This window comes from Pteropus medius, unplaced genomic scaffold (genome assembly GCF_902729225.1).
Source record: "Pteropus medius unplaced genomic scaffold, Ma_sr-lr_union100, whole genome shotgun sequence".
NCBI lineage: Eukaryota > Metazoa > Chordata > Mammalia > Chiroptera > Pteropodidae > Pteropus > Pteropus medius.
Genome location: NW_024344378.1, coordinates 21,106,445 through 21,128,771, shown reverse-complemented (window position 1 = coordinate 21,128,771; position 22,327 = coordinate 21,106,445). Strand labels below are relative to the sequence as shown.

The 22,327-nt window shown below is 41.0% G+C and overlaps 1 protein-coding gene across 1 annotated transcript; it reads right to left on the bottom strand.

Moving 5' to 3' along the window:
* Positions 1-389: 389 nt before the first annotated feature.
* SLC25A28 (solute carrier family 25 member 28) lies at positions 390-10,234 on the bottom strand. Its single transcript, XM_039871539.1, has 4 exons — positions 9,844-10,234; positions 3,553-3,781; positions 2,386-2,442; positions 390-1,241 (listed from the first exon to the last, which is right to left on the bottom strand). Exons 1-4 carry the CDS (start codon positions 9,907-9,909, stop codon positions 724-726), a joined length of 870 nt encoding a protein of 289 aa, XP_039727473.1. The 5' UTR covers positions 9,910-10,234; the 3' UTR covers positions 390-723.
* Positions 10,235-22,327: the final 12,093 nt, after the last annotated feature.

Sequence of the window (22,327 nt, the reverse complement as noted above, 5' to 3'; positions counted from 1 at the left end):
CACTAAATAATTTGTTTTGCAACTACATTACAAAATGAAGTGCCACTTGGAACTCTGTAGGCAGAGCTGAGAATTAGAACACAGAGATCCTCTACTTCTTCTGTGCCACACCACTGCCCTAGGGAAAAGGCAATAGTGGGATCAAGATCACCTGTTTAGGGAGGATCTGTCAAAGGCCTATTGTTCCTGCCATCAGGGTGATTCCTTGTAGCCTATTAATAAAACAAGGGGAGTAAGGCCCCAGGGTCTTAAATCACCATGATAATCAGCAGAAACAAAAACTATGGATCACAATAGACCTTCCCTTGGGCCCCTCCGCTTATGCTTCAAGTCAAGAATAGTTGACAGCATTTCACTTCCCCTTTGGCAAGACAAACCCAATGAAACGATTTAATTTAAAGGCTTTTTATTAGGAACCAGGGGAAGGAGCTGCTTATCCCTCTATAACAGTCTAGAGCAGGTCATCAGGCCCAGGAGGGAGAGAGGTTGTCAAAGGTGCTATGGTGTGCTTTGCTGCACCTATTTAGGGCCTGGAAGGAAAGGTGGTGGCAACGGAAGTTGGCAGGAACTGGTGTTAGCCAGAACACCAATAGCCTGGGGAGAGCCCCCGACCTTCCTTCCAACTCCACTCGAGGCTGGAGCATGCCAGGAGACAGAGAATGTGGCTGGAGTCGGCGGGGCGCAGCAGTGTTGTCTCAACCCCTGGCTCCACTCAGTGCTGCTTCACTTGCCTGCCCTCCACTCTTCTTGCCGTTTAGTAATTAGGTATTTGAAGAACTCATACACAGACCATGCGATGGCTGTGGAGGGGATCTGGTAAATGACTCTCGCCTGCACCCCTCGGAAGTAGGCGGTCACTCCACCTACTTGATATACCGTCCTGAAGGCACTAGCCATGCCTGTAATATGTCCTGTGAAGTTTGAGTTCAAAGCCAGGGACTCCTGGGTGTTGAGCAGTGTTTTGCAAACGTCCAGTGGGGTTGTGGCAGCGGCAGCTACAGCTCCTGCACAGGCTCCGGAGAGGACGTGGGAGCTGGGGTTGTACCGTCTCTGGGGGTTAAAGTGCTCCTGCAGGAATTCGTAGGTCATGAAGTGAATGGCTTGGAAAGGAACGTTCATGGCTAACTGGGTGGTGTAGCTGCGGTAAAAGGCCCCGGCCCCTTCATTTTGCCACACTGCCCGTACACAGTCTGTCACCCGGTGGTATGGTGAGTTGTACATCTGCATCCTCTGCTTGACCACTGGTGGTGTCATCAACGAGAAGGAAGAAATGGCGAAGGTAACCAACAGTTGAGCAAGTGCCAGATTCAGTTCCAAGTCAGCGGATCAGCCAATATGATGGAGAGAAAAAAAAATGAGCAAGCAGTCAGTTGGCCTGAAAAGTTAAGGCTTCCCTTTTTTGAGAGGAGGGGATCAGAGAGGGTTGGTAAGAGACAAAAAATAACAGACCCACTTCTGGCAGGATTTCTTTAAAACCAGTCAAATAACATGTAAGATCTATCTATGGTTCAGAGACTCCAGAGGCTTCCTTGAAATAAGCACCTAGCTACAATTACAACTCATAAAACAAGAAGTGACTCAGTGGCAGTGAAGATGATAATAAACATATAGCCTAATGATCCTAATCCCCAGGTACTACGAACACCTAACTCTTAGGACATGAGGACGTTCACTCCCTCCCACAGGAGAGGAAGAAGTACCACCAAAAACAAAATTCTTAGCAAAGAAGAGTGGTTTTAGTTTCCAAATATCTCCTAATCCCTCAAGAAGCAGATAACATGTTGTGAGCTCTGTGGATCTCATCCTTAGCTTTAGCCCTTTCCAAACCATGGCCTTGCCCAGACAGGCAAAAAAATGGAACTTAAGGAACATGCAACTATGCTACCCCTTCATATTTGCATGGGTACCTCGTTCTCCAACTAAAATGCAAAGATCCAAGCCATAGTGCAGAGAATGAACTCTCCAATTTACTCTTTCATTCCTCTCAACTATCTTCATTCCTACATGGCAGTATTTTCAACTGTCAAAATCCATTTCCACCTCTTCGAAGTGAAATAATCTGCTAATATTTCAGATAAGATCAAATCCACTACAAAGGGGACTTCTAAGAAGGCCGAGAAACAGGCCAAGTAGAGCCTTATCTTTTTCTAGGGAAGCCCCAAAGATTACTTAAATCTCAATGAATATGCTTCCTGTCCAAGGGACTCCTGCTAAGTACTAACATGGGAGGAGCGCCCCCTGGTGGCAAGACAAGGTAACATGGCAGGATTTCCTACCAAAACTGATGGGGTGCTCCTCAGCTTTCTTCTGCAAACCAGAAATAAAGGAAAAGCCCAGAGACGCAGATGCAGCTGCCCACTGAGAGAGAGGGTGAGGAATCGTTACCTTCAGCTGGATTCATGGCTGCATCATGAAGTAATGTCGCCACACACCCGGCCGCACCTGCAAAGGAGAAAACAACTGCCACATGTAAGGCCTGGAGAGGACGACTGATTCACTGAGGCCCCAGAATGAAGGGGAGTGGCTGTGCTAAACCTCAGCGCCGAGAGGGAACGATGTTAAGAGCCAGTTCAAAAAATGGGCACCCACTGCTCCTACACTCCTGTCCCCAGAAATGAAGATATTTGTTCCTACCAACTTCGTAAGGTCACCAATGTACATTCCACATCTAGGATATTAAGGTTGGGAAGTCAAAAAAAAAAATAAATAAAGCCCAGATTTTACCAATAAAGGTGGTTCTGAGAACAAATGCAGATCATGCCCCAAACAGGAAGCAGAAACACTGCTGCCAAGAGATGTCAGCATATCAACTGAATCCAATGGAGGGAGAACATGAAGGACGGGTCGGATCTTCACTACAGAACATCACCTTCTATCCTGCTGCCCTATGCTGCCCAACCCATCTCTAAATCCGAACTTCTGTCTATGTAGACCTTTCCTCACCTTCTCCTCTCCACACTCAATTTGGTTTTCAGACAATCCTCAATCTTCAGATTGCTATCCCTTCCCTTACTTCCACACAACTTCCAACACTGTGGTTTCTCCATACATAAGTCCCTTGGTCCTGCCCCCATTCACTTGAGATCTTATCATGTTCTCAATGACCCAAACTGCCTCTGGTCAGTTAGGATCCTGAAAAGGTGAGATGAAGAGCTGGGGCTCCATTAGTGTCTTCCTTGGGCACCTGGGGGTGATCCTGCCCTGAGGGACAGGACATCACCCGACTATCAATAAATATACAATGGGGGTAGTTCAGTGTGTGTCTCAACATTACCAAGGCATTAGAAGTTGATGCCAGGGAGAAGATGAGAGAGTCAAGCTGGTAGGTAAGGGAGGATACTGTAACCCTTTGTTGAGGTGCCTCAAAGGAGGGGTGGGGTTGAAGCGGCCAGTTGTCTGAGAACATCAGGTTTGGAAGTCCCTCCCCTGTAATCTGGCCTACCCCAGCCCAAAGCTTCAGCTCCAAACCACGCTGAGACTGGAAAGCATTGACAGCAGCAAAGCCCAAAGAGATGGGTTAGGTGGGGGAACCAGCACAGGAAGGCTCAATACCATTGGCAATATGGCTATTGCCCCCAGGGTGGATTATATCACTCAATGTCTTTTTTAACTTTTCGTAGCAGGCAAAATAGAGGGCGTGGGCAGGCCCCGCGCCTGTTGCTGTGACGTTCAGCCCCCGCATGGGCCTCCACAGGCCCTCCGTTCTCATAATCCTCCAGAGGGCCTCCAACACATTGCGATAGCGGGCCGCTGGGTCAGGTTGTAGGCTCTGCATCCGGGTCTGAAATTATAGAACGAAGAGTAATGTCAGTGATGCCGAAGTGTTGTTCAACCTCAACACTCAGGCCTTGGGCACTGAGCAGACTTTCTTTGTGGAATCATGCCAGCATGCAGGAGGGATACCTGGCATCCAGTTTTATTTCCTTCCAAATCTATATCCAATCTTTCCAAGCCTTGGACTTTTTTTCCCCCTAGTCATTTTATGACTCTAAAAATGGAATACCTTTTTTTCCCCAAGAATATCGTCCCCTGGTGTCTCTGAACTCCAAAATGATCCATAGCTCCAGCAACAAATATCAAGTCCCCATTTCAGAAGTTGCTTTTGTGCCTTTAATAACTCAGGCTAAGATTCTTTACAAAGAGATTCTAAAGTCAAGTGTTTACTATCTACGACATACTTTATGCGTTTCTGAAGACTGATCCTGGGCCTGCTTCCTGACCAAACACTACATTGACTAATGAGATGATGGCTCATCCTTTGATATAACTTTGATGATAATCTGACTTTTTCAGACTCTTTGGCACTGGCAGCTGAGTCTGTAAGAAAAAATCTTGGCAGACATAGCATTCCTAATAGATGCTACTCTAATTTTCCAGGAAAAGAAAGTTTACTTTCTTTCTATGAAGGTAAAAACCAACCCAGTCTCTAAAACTAAAGGGGCTTCCAGATTGCTAATCTAAATTGACTGAATCCCTAAATTGGCATTGGTTAATAAAATCAGTCTCCATGAACTATAATCCTTGGAATCTCTAGAGGATTCAATGAATGGAATGAAAGTTTATGGTATACACTTTTTCTTTTTACTTCTGTTACACATATTATCACAGATGAATCTCACAGGCACAATGTTAAATGAAATAAGTCAGAAGACATAAGAGTATATACTGTATGATTCCATTTATATGAGTCTGTCAACATGAGAAATGTCCAAACCTGTAGAGAATCTTTATAACAATTTGTTTGAGCCAAACTGACAAATATGCCAGAGAGCAAGATTGCAAATGCTCCTGGTAGACACTTTGTATATTACTAGACAAAGTTTTATTGAAATTTGGGAAATTAATCTTATTTGAAACACTTCTCCAAATCATAGACCTTCTCTGAATGGTGTGTCTCCCAATGAAGATCTGTCTGTTGCTCTGTTTCAAGGTTAAGGTAGCACAGGGACTAACGGTTAATAATAAAATCAATATCCAGTGCCTGGAACACAGTAAGCACTCAAGATGTGTTTGCCGAATGAATAAATGAAAAAATGAATGAATCTTAGCTGTGCCTGCACCAATTCAGAGAATCAGCCATTAGTGAGCCAACAGAGGTAACTGATGCCCAAGTACGATTTAAATTCTTACTTCATTGCTGATTCAATCTGTATTTAAAAGCTTAAACTTTTCTGTTGGCCATTTGGAACCCAAGAGTAATGCCTTTTCTCAAGAGCATGGGAGAAAAAAATAACTAACCGGATTACCAGAAACTAACCAGATTGACAGGTCCTAATTAGCCACAAGCAATCAACATTCCTCTATACTATTTTCTCCTGCCTGCTACCAAGAAAGAACTAGGAGCTTAAAAGATTAATTACTGGAAGTTTGATTAGAAATACACAGTATCACTTATCACAATTTGACACACTCTTCCACTTCTCAAAACACAAATTCATAAACGTCCAGTCGAGGGTGTACTTACTAATCTTTCACATCATGCAAGGGGTATAAAATTCATCAGATGAATTATTCAGAAAGGCTACAGGTCTTTGCAGGCTATGGCTACTAACAGATAAACTGGGCCTGGTAGCTTAACAATTATGTTTCTATAGGTTTGTTTGGAACTGATCTTGTATAGGGAGAATACTCAGAAATTGCACTGCTTTGCTGGAGTCAAGGGCATGGTTAGGCAACCAGTCTTGAAAGATCTGGCCTCAGAGGCTTGGAACCCTTCACCTCCAAGAGAAACCTAGACTGTGGGCAAGTTACTCTGAACATTTTACACACATCTAAATGTGACTCACAATTTTAACTCAATGAAAATTTCCTTTATGGTAAGGACCCAGGCATAAGCAATGCCAAATATACAAATGTGGCTCCCCTAATTTGTGGACCAATAAATCTATCTTTTGGAGAAAGACAAAATCTCTAAGTAAGAATATATTAATAGCCTTTAATATAACAAAAACCACTGCCTGACTTTGAAGAAAAGCTACTAGTAGGGAGATAAGTGGTTTGGTAAAATACAAGCTAGATTTGAGTTAGAAAGCCTGAGTTTAAGCCCCCGCTTTGCTAAATGTGTGGTCTTGGGTATGTCACTTAACCTCTCTGAGTTTCAATATTATCGTCTGTAGAATAAGACTAAGAATGGCTGGCACATAGGTCCGTTGTGTGGATTCAAAGAGTTGAGGCATGTAAAAACCATTGGTAATTTATGAGATGCTAGAAATATAAAGCTATGATTGTATTTAAATATGATTCTCAAAAGTATTAGTTCATCTTACAGATCATGGCATTGTTGTCTCTGGATAAGTCATTTCATAAATGTGCATGGGCAACTAACTGCTCCTTAATAAATCAGATTTAATTTGTATTGTTTTCATTTTAAAGTTTCTCTGTGATTATGATTTACATGTCCAGCTATTAATCTGAAGGTCATGTTTAGGAACAAACACTATTTTCAAATTCTGTGCCTTGCTTAGTTCTGGAAATCTGATTTTGAAAAGCTGTACGGAAGGCTTGGGAGTCAGACTGGGTTCAAATCATGACTCTACCACTTAAACTATATGACCTTGGACAAGTTATTTAACTTGCCTCCTTTTTTTCATCTGCAAAATAATGAAAATGGTGTCTACTTCATGAAGTGGTCTCAAGGACTAAATGAAAATAAGGCATGTCAGATACTGTCATTTATTGAATATTTATTATTATTATTATTAGACACAAGAAAATCAAATAAGCCAATGCTGCCAGTCCCTAACCATTCATCAGTGAATGTGTATAGATATCCATTTACATCTGGAATTTGGAAAAGAGAATTTCTCTTTGCTCTTTCCCCCTATTATGAGAGTAGACTATTTGCTTTACCACTACAGAGCTAAAAAAAGCAGCACCTTGCTGACAGGTGGGTACTCTGCCAGATGACTTTGAGAAGAGTTCCGACTGCGCCAAGTTGCAGAGCCTATCCCTATAGATAAAGCCTGGTGCTTTATCCCTTTATAGATAAAAAGTATTAGAGCCTATACCTTTATAGATAAAAGCCTAGAAAAAGAAAACTGACATTTATTTGGGTTCCTAAACCTCCCTATATGATCATGGAAATAGTTGGCTGAATAACTATAGCCTAGCAAGGCTATGCTGACTTCTCATGGTCCCTCCCAAGGGCATTTTAAGTCACCTTGACTCTGATAAGTGGCTGGGGGGACACAGGTTTACATGCCAAGAGGCAATGTCAGCTTTCATTTGCAAACACTGTGGCTGCTCTTGAGGCTCCAACATGGGTACCTGCCTCTAATCTTAGGGTACAGTTGGGCTGCTCTTCCTCTCTACCACTCATTTATGGTAAAGAGGAAGAAGAGCTGCCCCAGCACAAGTGAACTGGGAAGCCTTTTCTGAAGATATATGAATTTTACTTTCATGTCTGCATAAGTGTTTAACATACCTACTGACACTAAATCCTACAGGTCTCACCTAGTGTTTTCCCTCTAGTGATTTACATCCCAGCATTAATGGCAAATGATTCTTCTAAAATAAGCTTTTGTTTTTGAAGACTCCTGAACATTTTTTCCTCCAGATCAAAAAATTATTTCTTTAATGTAGGGCGTTGAGGCATGACTAAAATGTTGTATGACTCATTTTTAAGAAAAAAATCCAAAGCTTATGTAAATGAGTAAGAACCGTTCTTTAAAATACTGTAGTTACCCTGGAAGGCTAGAAGTGACTTCCAGCAATGCTGTGATTATGCAAAACATTTTTGGAACTCTTCTTCAGAAATGTTCCCTCGGTGAGTTTATCAGCCTCAGGAGTCAGTCTCCTTGCTTTCTGGTCTCACCTTATCTTTGACTCTAACCAGTACTACCCATTTTGATCTGCCATTTTATCCACCATATTTGATCCTGAATGGTTTCAGTTACTAAAAAGTCAATTCCATCTTGTCATAGGACAAAGATTTGCTCCCATTAAGTATATGCACCCAAATATTCTAGAGGCATTTCTAACAGAAAAGAATCTGTAAAATGTTAACAGCAACAGTAGCATTATATAAATACATGGGGTAAGGAGGTAGCTTCCCACGGTATTGGAACAACACTTAAATTGGTAAGTTATAGTAATTTCTAAGTCGGTCAACATTACATTGTATTTTTCAAGTCATTAAATAATATTCACTGTGCTCTTTGATCTAGTTTTCATTTGATACCTTTCCTGAAACAGAGTACTCTAGACCCTGCTCTTTACTCACAGTCTAAGTATAGTGATGTTATTTTGCAGTTAGATCATATTAACTTTTGGATATATAACATTAACAATTCAGTCATTCAACCTAGACTCCATTACATAAATGTCTGAATCTTTTTCATTTGTAGTTATCCATTTTACATTTCAATATTGTTAAAGCACTAACCATTTTCTTCTCTCTGATGGATTTTACTGTTTATTTCTATTCCTCCCCATTGACAAGAGCTTTTAAAATTCTAATGTTCACTTTAGCGAAGTACATTTACCACTCTTTCAGTGGGTATAGTTCTTGTTAGGAGTTATCTTGCAATGTGCCAGAATACTCCTACCAACTCAATGTCATTCACAAAGCTTAATGAGCACTTTCTCCATTTCCTCATCCACATTACAAATGAAATATGAAACGGTACTGGAACCAGGAAGAAACAGAAGAGACAGTCTGCATTTCCTAAGTTGATACTCTCTTCTTTCTGAATATATAACATTTTTCCTAATTTGCAGACAAAACATACATCAATGAACTGACAGGATGTTGTCTGATTATACCCTTAAACATGTAAAGGAGGCACCAGTCTGTTATTACATTTATTTCAACAAAACCTCTCGAGATAACTTCTCAATTTAGTCCTCATTTTTAGTGGTTGGTACCTTAGCTCATGCACAAGAAAAAGAACTGTAAGAATAATCGGTTCCCCTCTTCACTCAGCTTTCTTAAGAAGCACCTGACTTGTACACCTTCTAATCAATAATCAGCCTCCTTGGCTGGGATGCAATAACTAGATTTACTTTCATCAAATCATGCCCTCGTTTTGAGCTCATTTCGTTTTCTTCACACTTACATCCACTTTCCTATGTCGTAATGCTTCCCTTCTAGTCAAGTTTTCCCTTTTTGTCAACTTCAGATGGCTAAAGAAATAACACTATCAGTTCCATTTCTCCCTTAGGAGCTGATGTTCTCTCTGCACATGCACAATCCTAATCCCAGCTCAATTTTCATGTTCAGGAAATAGGTGGGGTGTCATATGTTTGCTGCACAGAGAAACCGAAACCTTTTCCTGAACACGGTCTTTCTCACATTATTTCCAGTCTGGTACTCTGAATTCTGACTGCACAATGATTTCCAATCAGTCATGGGTTAGATTAAGTAAATTTTTTTTATCTAGTTGAGAGATTCCAGATTCTGGTTCCTGCCGCGACACTTTTTAGGGGAGACACAGCAAGGAGCTTGTAAAAGCACTCGCCTAGAGAACATCTCAAGGCATTAGGATCTGATTCAAGGCAGTTGGCTTCACCTTAATCAAGTTAGTAACACTTACCCGTTCTCATCCCATCCCACCCTATTCCTGTTTAGTCCCAGCTGAGATCCAGGGCTTGGGCTGACAGATTTTCGTTCCAGAGTCCTGATTCAGATCTCACTGACGGTTAGAAACGGGTCCTGGTTCCTGACTGGGATCAACTCCCAGCCCGGACCTTGCTTGCATGGAGTATCAGCCGAATTGTGTGGTGATGGCAGGAGCCAAGAAGCAACTCATGTCGGCTCCGGCTCTCGGCCGGGATCCTGGCTCCGGACAGGACCCAGGGGTCGGGCCAGCCCCAGGTCGGGTTCGGAGCCGGTCCAAGTCTCACCTTGACGCAGTCGATGGGGTACATCACGCAGTGCTCCAGAATCCCTGCCACGGCGCCCGCCACCATGTGCGTGGTGACAGTGGCTCCGGCCGGTAGCGCCTCATAGTCCGGTCCGGAGTCCGGATCCTGCCGTACCGGGGGCCTGCAGGCCCCGGCCTCCCCGCCGCCGGCCCCCCGGCCCACGCCCCGCTGCAGCCACCCGTCCAGCAGCGCCGACTCCCCGGGGCTCCGCCCCGGCCCAGATGCCGGCCCCCCCGCCACACCGCCAGCACCCCTCCCCTCTAGCTCCACGACCACTCTGGGCCAGCTGGGTGGCGCTCACCTGCCGGGTGCCGTTGGAAGGCCGTTGCCCCTGGCCTGTTAGGCCTGCTCCCTCAGGCGCGGCCCAGAGAGCCCCGGGCCTCCGGCTCCCGCTTGGCCCCGGGGACACGCCCCCCAACCAGCCATTGGTGCCGCCGCCAAATTAGCCCCGCCCCCTTATATACGTAGAAAAAAATATGTCTGCGGTATTAGTGAAGTTGCCTGTCATTCCTCCGTCCCGCGGCATTGCTGCCGCTGAGACCCCACCCCTTCCCCTTTGATCTTGGAAGCTTCTTGTTTATTGGCCACTGATTGGCCGACATGTAAAAGTTAAGGCTGAACTTTGATAGGCTCAACCACCCTTGATACTTTGACCGCGGCCATTGGCCCGCACCACATCGGGATCCGATTGGCTACAGGAAGAGAGCGAAGCGCCAGAGGGGATAGAGGCCGGATTTGGGCCGCAGACTGGCGCCTGTGGAGCTACGGGCGCTGCGGGTCGGGTCGCCCGGAGGGGTCAGTGCCAGGCCTCAAGGTCAAACCGCTGAAGGCTGCCGTTAGAGCCCGTGCTCAAACGCCCGCCCCAGATCCCGAGACACCCAGGTCCCTAGCCGAGAGATCTGTTCCCGCGGGATCTCGGGCTAGTGGGAGGCGGAGCCAGCCTGAGCGGGGCATCCCCTGGCGCGCCCCGCGAGTCTGTTCGGGAACTTGTTACGACAGGCGGGCGCTGGCCCGTTAGACTCCGGTCGGATCTGGAGTGTTGCCCTCCCCTTCCCCCTCGCCCCCCCGCCCCAGGCCGCCCGCGAGCTGACTCCTGAGGTCCTGGAGTTCTTCAGGTATGGTACTGAGCTTGCACCCGACGTCGCCCAGTACACCCCGCAGTTGAATGAATGAATTCTCCGGGGACCCACTGTCCATGGGCACTGCGCCAAGCCGCGAGCTGGAGATAGGGAAGGAAGATGTCGAAATGGGATGATTCAGAGACAGGTGGAGAGGCCGGACTGGAGGCAACTGCCGGAACACTGCAGGGAAAGTACGGCCACTGTGGGGAAACTCGCATGTACAGCTTGTTCTTCAGCTGACGCCCTGATGAACCCTACTGCCTGTTCATCATTGCCTTTTGTAAAAGACCGTTCCTTGCCAGCCGGGTTGGCTAGAGTCGGAGGGACGCACCCTGGTTAAAGAACAATGCCTGCAATTCCCAGCCATGAGCACCACCTCCGGGCCGTGACGTTGTTCAGGACCTACGCACACTCGGTTGAGTAACAGGCGCTTTCCCCACTCCAGTCTGCCCGGCATCTTTAGTCTCCATTCACTGGAGCGTGTTTGTACAAGCCTCCTCACTGTTTCTAGCTGTCTTTAATACACCTATTTTACAGAGATGATGATGCAATTGTGAACTTTTCCATCTGTTTATAACTTTACCTTTTGTTACAATATTTTTCTTTTTCTTAAAGTTTATCACGGTGTTTTTTTTTTTTTTTTTTTTTTTTTTTTTTTTTTTTTTTTGCTCGTCTGTTTTCTTCCTCTTCAGCCGTGGTTATTAACCTTTGGGTCTCGACCTTTTGGAAAATAATGAAATATAAATCCTTGCATCCTCTCTCCACCTCCCACCTGCCATGCACGGACAAAATTTCGCATGTAATTTCTGAGTTTACAGAGCCCCTGAGGTGACTCATGGACCCTTAGCGGTCCCTTGATCTCAAGTTAAGAACCCTTCCTCTACAGCATGTTCAGTCTTCCCTCTTCTCTAGCTCATTTCTCTTGGATTTAAATAGGCCTCAAAAAGAAACTCAATACTGTAGAGTAAAACTACAAACGACTTAACGCTTGCTATACCCTTTCTCTTCTAAAGCTCTACATTTTTACTCCTTTATTCAATGGTCACAAATGACCTGCCCAAATCTGATGGTCTTTTCCTTGTTTCCATTTTTCTTGGCTAGGAGATAACACTTGTCCCCATCCACCCATCTCTCACTGAACTTTGTCCTGGCGTCAGGAACCACTCTGTTCTACCTTGTAGACATCTCAGTCTCCTACACTTCTGTACTCACTGAGGGGGAACATTCCTAAAAGTTTAATGCTCTTTGTTCATCTTTTAATACCTTAGAGAACTCCAAATCTGTTTTCTTTAGAACCCTATCTGTATTTCCCTTATTGCGTGCTTTTTAACTGAAATTTCTATGTGAACATTCAGTAAATATTTACTGAATAACAAGCCTGTGCCTGACAATGTACTTGAAGCTGGTGATACAGGACAGACAGAGTCCACACTCACATGGAGCTTAGTTTTTAATGGGGGAGGGGGATAGACAAAACAAATATCAGTTAGCTATAGGCACTAAGTTGGTAACTGAAACAGGGAGGTATGATAAAATGTGACAGAGTGGCTACATTTGGATGACCAGGAAAGGCCTTTCTGAGAAGATGATAGTGTTACATTCTGAATGATAGGTAGGAGCTCACGATGGACCCAGAGAAGAACATTCCAGAAGAAACAGCAGATACAACAACCCTAAGGTGAGAACAAGATTGATGTATGAAGGAAAGGAAGGAAGGCAGTATAGCTGGAGCATGGTGAGTGAGGGCAGAAGTGATACAAGATGAGGTTGGAAAAATAGGCAGAGGGTGAATATCTACCCTAATTGCTGACTCAGCACGTCCATTTCAAACTCAGCCTTTCCACTCCCACCCCAACCAATTCCTCCAAATTTTTCCTTTTCTACAAAAGTCTTTCATATTTGTCCAATCAGCCGGCCTCTAAACATGAGAATCTTTCTTGACTATCCCTTCAGAATAATCTGAAATGTTCCTTTCTTGGTGCTCTCCTTTTCCTTCCTATTGATATTATGCTTTCTCGGTATCTGATCACTTTACATCTATATGGTAATAACCCTTTGAAAGTCCTCCCTACCACCAGGATCCTCTAGCTTCACTGGTATTTTGATTCCCTGTCTTCCACGTACATGATGGGATTATTCTCCCTGCTTCCTTGAAGATAGGCATGGTCACGGAATTTGCTTTGGCAAATAAAATGTGAGAGAAGCACAAGAGCCACTCATTAGTTCCCCCTCCCACATGACTATTGATGTTCAAACGGTGAAACCTCCATCAGTCTTGTGAGGATGACAAGCAGAGTCACCTACTTGCTACCCACTTCATCCCAGATGGACTTTGAGTATCAATCAGTATGTTGTTCTTAAGATATGAAAATTTTAGGATTATTCCATCACAGCATAATCTAGTCCAGTGCTTCTCAGACTTCAACGTGATATTAGTTACCTGAAGAATTTGCTAAAATGCAGATTATAATTCTGTAGGTCTGGGTGGAGACTGAGATTCCGCATTTCTGACAAGCTCCCAGGTAATGCTGATGCTGCCATACTCTGGACCACACTTTGAATAGCAAGGATCTAACCCACCCTGACTATCTGATATATATCTGATATACCCCTCTCAGTACATCTACACATACTATATCCTACATCTTAACAACACTTAAACTTTCCTAAAAAAAAAAAAATAGCAAGCAAAGAAACAACTTTCTTGGTAATAGTCTTTATAAACCCTCAATAGCTTCCCACACTTGCAACTCCTCAGACACTGTAGACTTACTTTCTTATGTTCCTAGGACAGTTGTTTTCCACATTCTCTCTTCTAGCTCCTGTCATTTTCTTTTCTACGTCTATGAGACCAGTGGTTGTCTCAAAGAGTCTCATTTATTTTCTTTAGTAATTATAACCCCAGGTTTTATCTTGGGCTCATGGGTTTCCAGCTCAAGTTTATATTTTCCCTAGCTTCCCTTGCAGCTAGCATTGGCTGTGTGACTAAATTTTAGCTAGTACGATGTGAGTGTAAATGACAGGAAACATCAGGGTTCTGCCTTTAAAAGGAAAGATTGTGTCCTCTTTGAATATTTTCCTAATTTTCTCCCTTCTTGTCATCTAGAATAAAGACCCAGAATATGTTGACCAGTTTTGGCCATAAGGACAAAACCTATACTTAAGAGGTAGCAGAGCAAAAGGTATAAAAAAACCTGCTGCCTTTTGGATAACAGTAGTACCTCTGGACAACTCATGTTCAGGTACATGAGAGAACTCGTTTAAGCATTTGCTGTTAGCCTGAATCTTTGTTACAGCAGCTAGTTTATATCCTAACTGATACATGTTCTTCCCTAGAATGAATTTCTCCCTTCATTCTTAACAAAATTCTCATTCTTGATGATCCAAAATGACTCCTTCCAGTATATATTACCCTCTTTCTCTGAACTGCCATTGTAGATAACTAGGCATGAGGTATGATTATAGTATAGACTGATATTGATTTCAGTAGCCACACATGAAAATAAGACTGATTTCTTTACAGTCACTTAAAGAGAAACTGACTCCTATGTTATGAAAAATAGACCATAAGAGCCATAGGAATTCAGAGATGGAGCAATCAGTGAGAACTGAAGGGATAAGAAGATATTATATATTTTAGCAGTTTCGAACTGAAAAATGTATACAGGAAGACTTCTCAAGGGATATGTGGGGAACAGTTTTAAGGGAATCAATATGCCGTTGCTCATCTTCAGCATCTTTCCTAAAACTCATCTTCCTGAGAAAGCAGTTGAAGTAGTTCTCCTTCCCTGCCTCCCATTTCTCAGTCCTGTCACCCCATCAAAGAAGAATGTGCCTTTGCCTGTCTTTCATCTTGTTATGTAGTTCATTGCCTTGGTGTGTAAAAACTTCTAGACAGCCAAACAATCTTGGTGTTAACAAGGCTCTCTTTAATCAAGGTACAACTGTAGTCTTCATGTCTTTCTCTGACTTACATATATTTCCCTTAGGGCAAAACATGGCTTTAGGAATGGATAGTTTGGTCCTTTTGGGATATTCAACACACACACACACACACATTGTACAGTGGAGCAGTGGGTTTTTAAATTTAACTACATTACCCATTCCAAATCCTGACTATGATCAAAGAATATATTGTTTGAACAGAGCGAAAAAAGCATATTAGATATTAAAGGTAGTAGTGCCTTATTTCATTCAGGTGACACATTCATGGCAAGGACTCTGTCATCTATTTATCTTGGAACTAAGACGTTCAAGATTTTTAGAAGGTTGGGAAGTAATAATGTGCTACAAAGTATAATGTTCCCTCTTTAGTCAGAAATAAGAAATATCTGAGTTATATTCTTCATTTATTCATGTCTCAACTTGTGTGTCAATTTCATATTTTGCATTATTTCTAGTAATATAGGTAAAATACATATTTACTTTCACAGATCGATATCGTTAAAATGGTTAATTTTATGTTGTGTGATTTTCCCCTCAATTTAAAAAAGGAAAGGCTAGCACCCAATAGATGAGATAAATAAGTCTTGTATCTCATTATCCTTTTAAATGTCTATGCCTCTCTAAACCCAAGCAGCAGCTCTAGACCAGTTACTATACATCTCCTAGGTTGTCTCACATCAACTTGAAGAAAATCTGCTTTGGACCGAAGTGAAAGATCTGAGAAATGGATACAAAGTTTCTTTTTGGTTAATGAAAATCTTTTAAAATTATATTGTGATGATGGTTGTACAACCTTAGTGAATATACTAAAAACCATTGAATTGGGTGAATTTTATTGTATGTGAATTATATCTCAAGCTGTTTTTAAAAAGTAAGAGATCTAATCGAAGTACATTGAAAGGTATCTTCTTTTGGAACTTCAGTCTCATCATCCTTTAGGCAATAAACTTTTTCCTTTTGCACATCTTTTTTTTGGGGGGGGAATGGTGGTTACTGTAATCATGACATCATTTTTTATTATTAAAATTTCTCCAAAAGGATCTTATTTCCAAAAAAAAAAAAAGTGAAACAATGAAAATTACTAATTTTTATCTAAGCAACAAACATAATGTCATCTCTGGATCATAGGCAAAAATCCAAAAAAGTTACTGAAGCTTCATTAGTTCTTGTCTAGTAGGAAGTTTCAGTTCATTTTATGCTCAAATCAAATTGAAACAGATATAGTTAGAAAAAAATATTTTTTGATATGGTAAATCCATATTCTTATTTGGATACAAATCTCCTTGCTACTCATTTCCTCCCTCATTTATTAATTTCTGTCATATTCTCATTACCTCGACAGAAACTTGTAAACTCTTTAAGTAATGCCCCCAAATAATTATTTTTACACCTTTTTGCAAGTTCTGCATCTACTGATACCCTCACTTCTTTTTGCTGTTTATTTCCATAAAATAGATAAAACTGTACTCTTAAAAGCATCTACTTATGTACCTGTTAAGACAAAGTGTTACCAAAATGTAATCCAGCATAAAATGTCCTGAACTCTATGAAACTTTTTCATTTACTTATAACTAATTATTCCTTCTCGGATGTTGACATGTTCTTTGAAGTCTCTCAAATGTATAATTTAAACTTATTTTTTAAATCTCGAAATTATAAATCTATATATTAGATTTTTACAATACCAATTTCTCCCATCTGTAATGTCTTCTTAAGGCACTTCAACGTGGCCTAAATAATTGAAATAGATCTTTGTTCACAATCAACAAACTTTGTCTTATCAGGTAATAAACCACCAAAATAGAATGAGTTAAAGTGAGATAAAAAGGAGAAACAGAGAGCTTTATCTCTGACTCATCCTGCCCTTGCCCTAGTCATGATTCTGTCAAAAAATGTCAGAATAAGGAGGATAATAGAGGGTAGCTGAAATTCCATGACTTAATATAAGTTTCAGTTACTTCATTTGTTAAAGGTAATAATAACATGTACTTCATTGGATTGTTTGAGGATTCAATCAGAAAAAGAATGTTAAGTTCTCACTACACTAGCAGGTATATTGTTAGAACTCAACAAATGTTCATTTTTATTACTATTATTACAATTATTATTACCTATTTTTCCTTTATGACTGTCTATCCATCTGTCACAGAAATCAATGGCATCATGTTACCTAATTCCCAAGCAAGAAACCAAGATGACTATGACAAGAGCACCAAATTTGGGATATCTCACAAAATAAGCTTTGTTCCTAACAATAATATCCTTATTTTAGGCCCATGTCGCAGTGACCTCAATTATTGTATGAACTTTGTATCATAAAGAATAGATTTAAATATTTTTAATTCCTTAAGTAACATGGCTAGAATTACAAAATTTTCCTTGACTTTTATCAAAGAATGTGATGTCTGTTGTCCTTGACATACAAAAAAAGATAAGCTAACAGCAGGGGATGAGGTTTGGGTTATTTATCTAAGTAGATGCAATTTTAATGCTCTGTGGTATTGAATTTTTTATAAATATTCAATTATATTTTTCAAATATATTCAAATATATATTTGAGATATATTCTCAAAGCAACTAGCCAGGGTTATGGAGGCAGCGTACACAAACAACAATCACAATAACATTAACGAAAAACGAATTACGGCAGCAGATGGGAACATCAAACGTTGAAGCCCAGGTTGTCTATGTGGGTTTCCTGGATGCTCTCCAGGTCCTATTCCCATTTTTTACTTTATATTACAAGCATATCCCTCACCTTCTTACCTGGTCTTCTGCCTTGTCCAATGCTTACTTCTTCACTGCTTCCTTTAAATCAATCAAGTCTTTCCTCCTCACCTCTTAGTCTTTCTTGCCTTTACAGCTTATTCATTACACACTAGCAAATAAAAGCCCATACATTTACACTGACTGCAACAGAAGACAAAATTAAATATTTTGGGGAATAAAAAGTTATCCTCACAATGACAAAGGTAAATTGTTTCATTTTTTGTTTTAATTCCCTTCCTTTGAGAGTTACTTAATTAGGCTTCTGTTATGTGTGTGCCCAGTAGTGTGCTAAGGGGCTGAGCAGGATGAGGAGAGGCAGAGAGTGAAAAATAAAAAATAGAAAGGAATGAGCTACAGTCCTCCTTTATAAGAAACTTGCAGTCACTGGTGAAAAAGGACACACGTGCACTGCACGACAACAATGATAACAGCTAACTTTTATGAAAGGCTTTATTATGTGCCAGCCAATGTATATATTATTTCTTTTAATCTGATGTAGCTCTATATTAGTTATCCACTGTTCCATGACAAATTACTACAAAACATAGTGGCTTAAAACAGCAATAAACATTCATTATCAATTCCTATGGGAGAGGAATTTGATGGTGGCATAGATGAGTGGTTGTGGCTTAGGGCATCTCAAGTTGCAGTCAAGATGTTGGCCAGGGCTGCATTACTGAAAGACTGACCGAGGCTTGAGAACCCACTTCCACAATGGCTCACTCACCTGACTGTCAAGTTGATGCTGGCTCTTGGCAGGAGGCTTCTCCAGAGCAGTTTAAGGATCCTCATGATATGGTCACACATGGGACCATATTCTTGGCAAATCATTGCCTATTTCATTATAGCCATTCTCGTGGGTATGTAGTAATAACACTTTGTAGTTATAATCTTCATTCCCCTAGTGACTGATGAGTTGAACATCTCATGTGCTTATTTGCTGTCTGTATATCTTTTTCGGTGACATGTCTAAATCTTTGGTCTAATTTATAATTGGGTTGTTTGTTTTCTTATTCAGTTTTGAGTATTCTTTTTATAGTATACAGACAAGTTCTTTATCAGATATGTGATTTGACAATATTTTTTCTCCCAGTGTGTGTCTCTTCTCTTCATTCTCTTAGCAGTGTCTCTTAAAGAGTAGATCTTAGTTTTAATGAAGAACAAGCATTAAGTCTTTCTTTTATGGATTTTGCTTTTGAATCTAAGAAATATTTGCTAAACCTAAAGTCACTAATATTTTTTCCTATTTTTTCTTTTATGAGTTTTATAGTTTTAGACTTTATATTGAGAACTATGATCTATTTCAAGTTAATTTTTATATATGATATGAGGTTTTCTGTTAGCTGTCAGTTTTTATTTATCAGTATATCTTTGAGATCATCATATATCAGAACATAAAGAGCTCCTTTATTTATACTTAGAGCCAAATTCCTGCTCTGATAAAGTTTATATTTGAGTTGCAGGAAGACAGACAGTAAATGAGTAAAATATATTGTCTGTAAAATGGTGATATAGCAAGGACAATGGCGATACAAGAAGTGTGAGTGGGAAAGAAAGTTAAAATTTTAAATAAGATGGTTAGTTAGGGTGGGTAAAAAGGGGTTCTTGGACACAATTCCAATGTGTGTGTATGTGGCTTCCCCACACCAACTCAATTCTGACACTATCTACCCAGAGATAGACTCAGGTTCCAGAGGGAAAGGGCTCAGTACCACAAGACCACTCTGCACTTCGGACACCAGTTGCAATCCCAAGTTGTTACCTATGCTTCTGACTATGAAAGCTACAAACTGGAGCTTCCAACAACCCCTTCCAAGTTAGGATGCCAATCTCAAGTCTAGGTTGTCACCTGCACTACTAACCGACTGGCTATAAATCAGAAGTTCCCAAGACCCTCTCCATGAGTTTGATTAATTTGCTAGAACAGATCACAGAACTCAGGAGAACCCATTTACTCACTAGGTCACTGATTTATTACGAAGAATAGTAAAGGATATGAATCAACAGCTAGATGAAAAGGTACACTGGGCGAGGTCCCAAATGAAGGACCTCTGTCCTCATAGAGCTTGAGTCCCCTCACGGTGGCACACAGAAGCATTCTGGTTTCCCATTGTGGAAGTTCTATGGAAAAAGACCAAAGAACTGTCCTTCTGAGTTTTTATGGAGGCTTTATTACGTAGTCATGATTAAGTCATTAGCCACTGGTGATTGATTGAACCTCAAGCCCCTTTCCCCTCCCTGGTAGTCAGGGGAAGATTCCAACCCTCTAACCACAGGCTTGGTTCCTACTAGCTCCCATCCTTGGGTGGGGTTCAAAAGTCACCTTATTGACACAACAAAAGACACTACTGTTGCTCTCATCATCTTACAAAATTCCAAGAGGTTTGGGAGCCGTGAGCCAAGAATTGCTAATGAAAACCAAACATATCTAAAAATATATATCTTATAAATCACAACATTGCAGTGGGTCTCACTGAGTTGATATTTTAACAAAGACTGAAGGAGGTAAAGGAACAAGGCTCTAGGAAGGGAGAAAAAGATGTACAAAAGCTCTGGAGAAGGGGATACTAATTACAAAAAACTTAAAGCAAGAGGACCAGTCATGTTCTAGAAACAGGAGGCCTGCGTGGCTGCAGTAAAGTGAGTAAAGAAAATAACAGTGAGAAAGGTTAGAGGTAGAGAATGCAGTATTATTGACAACAGTAATGTGTGTGTGTGTGTGTGTGTGTGTGTGTGTGTGTGTGTGGTTATCAGGACTAGGGCTTTTACTCTGAGAAGAGAAGCTACTAGAGAGTTTGGAGGAGTGACATGATCTGGTTTACACTTGAAAGGATAACATTAATTGCAGTGTTCAAAGCAGACTGTAGGGGGCAAGTGTAGCAGCAGAAAGACCTACTGCAATAATTCAGTAAGAAATAGTAGTTTGGACCAGGGCGGTAGTAGTGAGGTTAGTGAGAAATGGGTGGATTCTGGATATATTTTTAAGGTAGTACCAACAGGCTTTGCTCATGGATTGGATGTGGGGTATGAGGGCAAGAGAGGAATTAAGAATGACTCCAAAGTTTGGGGCCTAAGCATCTGGCAGAATAGAGTGGGGTTTTTTGTTTTTTTGGGTTTTTTTTTTACCCCTTTTTGAACATGGTATTTATCAAACATTTTAATCTTTGCAAACTTGGTGGTTGAAAATGGTATCTAGTGTAGTTTTCCCCCTACATTTTGATTGTGAAAATTGTTAAACACAAAAAGTTGAAAGAATAGTACTTATTTCATATCACCTTTAACAATAAAAGATATTAGCTATTATATTTCGATAAAGCCAGAAAGAAAAAAAAAAGATATTAGCTTAAATAATTGTATGTCCAGATGTAGAATGGAATTCAGGTTTGGTTTGACTCAGTGTCATTAAGAATCTAGGGAGTAGGGGGAAGGGGAAGGAATTTTCAAAGTAAAGCAAATAAACTTTTTATTTTCCCTAGTAAATATGTCTCTTTATCAGGAATGGAGCTATATGCCCACTCCCAAACAGTAGCTTTGGCCAAGGAATGGAATTTTGCATAATACTGTAGGCTTGCATGCCCCACTCTTAGAACCAGGGGTAGAGTCAGAATCCTCAAATGCACATGGGCTATGCATTGGGAAGGTGCCCACAACTGAATAAAATTAGAATGGATACCAAGAGAAGGGGATCAATATCTTTCTTACCATTCCTATGTCCCAACTACTATGAGTGTTTTAGAGTTTGACCTACTGGTGTCTCCCCAGTCTCCCCAGCTGGTGTCTCTGAAGCATGACTTTTCACTTCTCTGAATGACCTGGGGCACTGATTTTCTGCATTTGTCAAATTTTCAATCATCCTACTTGTCATTCACTTCCTATAGTTGTCATCTGTTTGTACTGCTACGCCTTCATTCCTCAAAGTACTCTAACACATAGCTGTAGTGCTATCAAACTTTTATTGAAATTTTGGATCATTGAAAGGATTACAACATAGAACAGAACTCAAAACTGAACCCTAAGGGTAAATTTCCTTGACTACTTCACCTTGGGGACTGTGGTGATTTAAAAATATGTCTACCAATTGTTTAATACTTCTCCTTTGAAAAAAGTGGAGCCCAATTGTCCTCCCCTTAAATGTGGGCTGGGAGTTAGTGACCTGCTTTTAACAAATAATATGTGGCAGAGTGAAGATATGTGACTTCTAAGGCTAGGTCATTAAAAGAATAGAGCTTCCACCTAGCACTCTCACGCTGGCCCTCTAACTGGAAACCTCAGAACTCAGCTCTGTGAGCTTTTAATCAGATAAACATTGCAGGTTTTTGTAAAGAATCATGCTTTACAAATGCCTGAGGGTATATGGACTTATTCAAGGAAATATTGTCCAAATCAAAGAAAGTATATGAAGAAAGTGTTGGGATTATAATGTAAGTTTCTTTTCTGCTTTATAGCAGTTGCTATGAAATGTAAATTAGATGTTTCAATGCACCTTCAAGTTCTAATATAGTTCACAAACTCTATGTGTTAAATACTGTTTAAAACATAAACAGGAATACTGGAGTTTGAAATATACATAGGTTTCAGATTTAGAACTGCACAGTAGGCAGGCAACTTCAAGAATTTAAAAAAAAAAA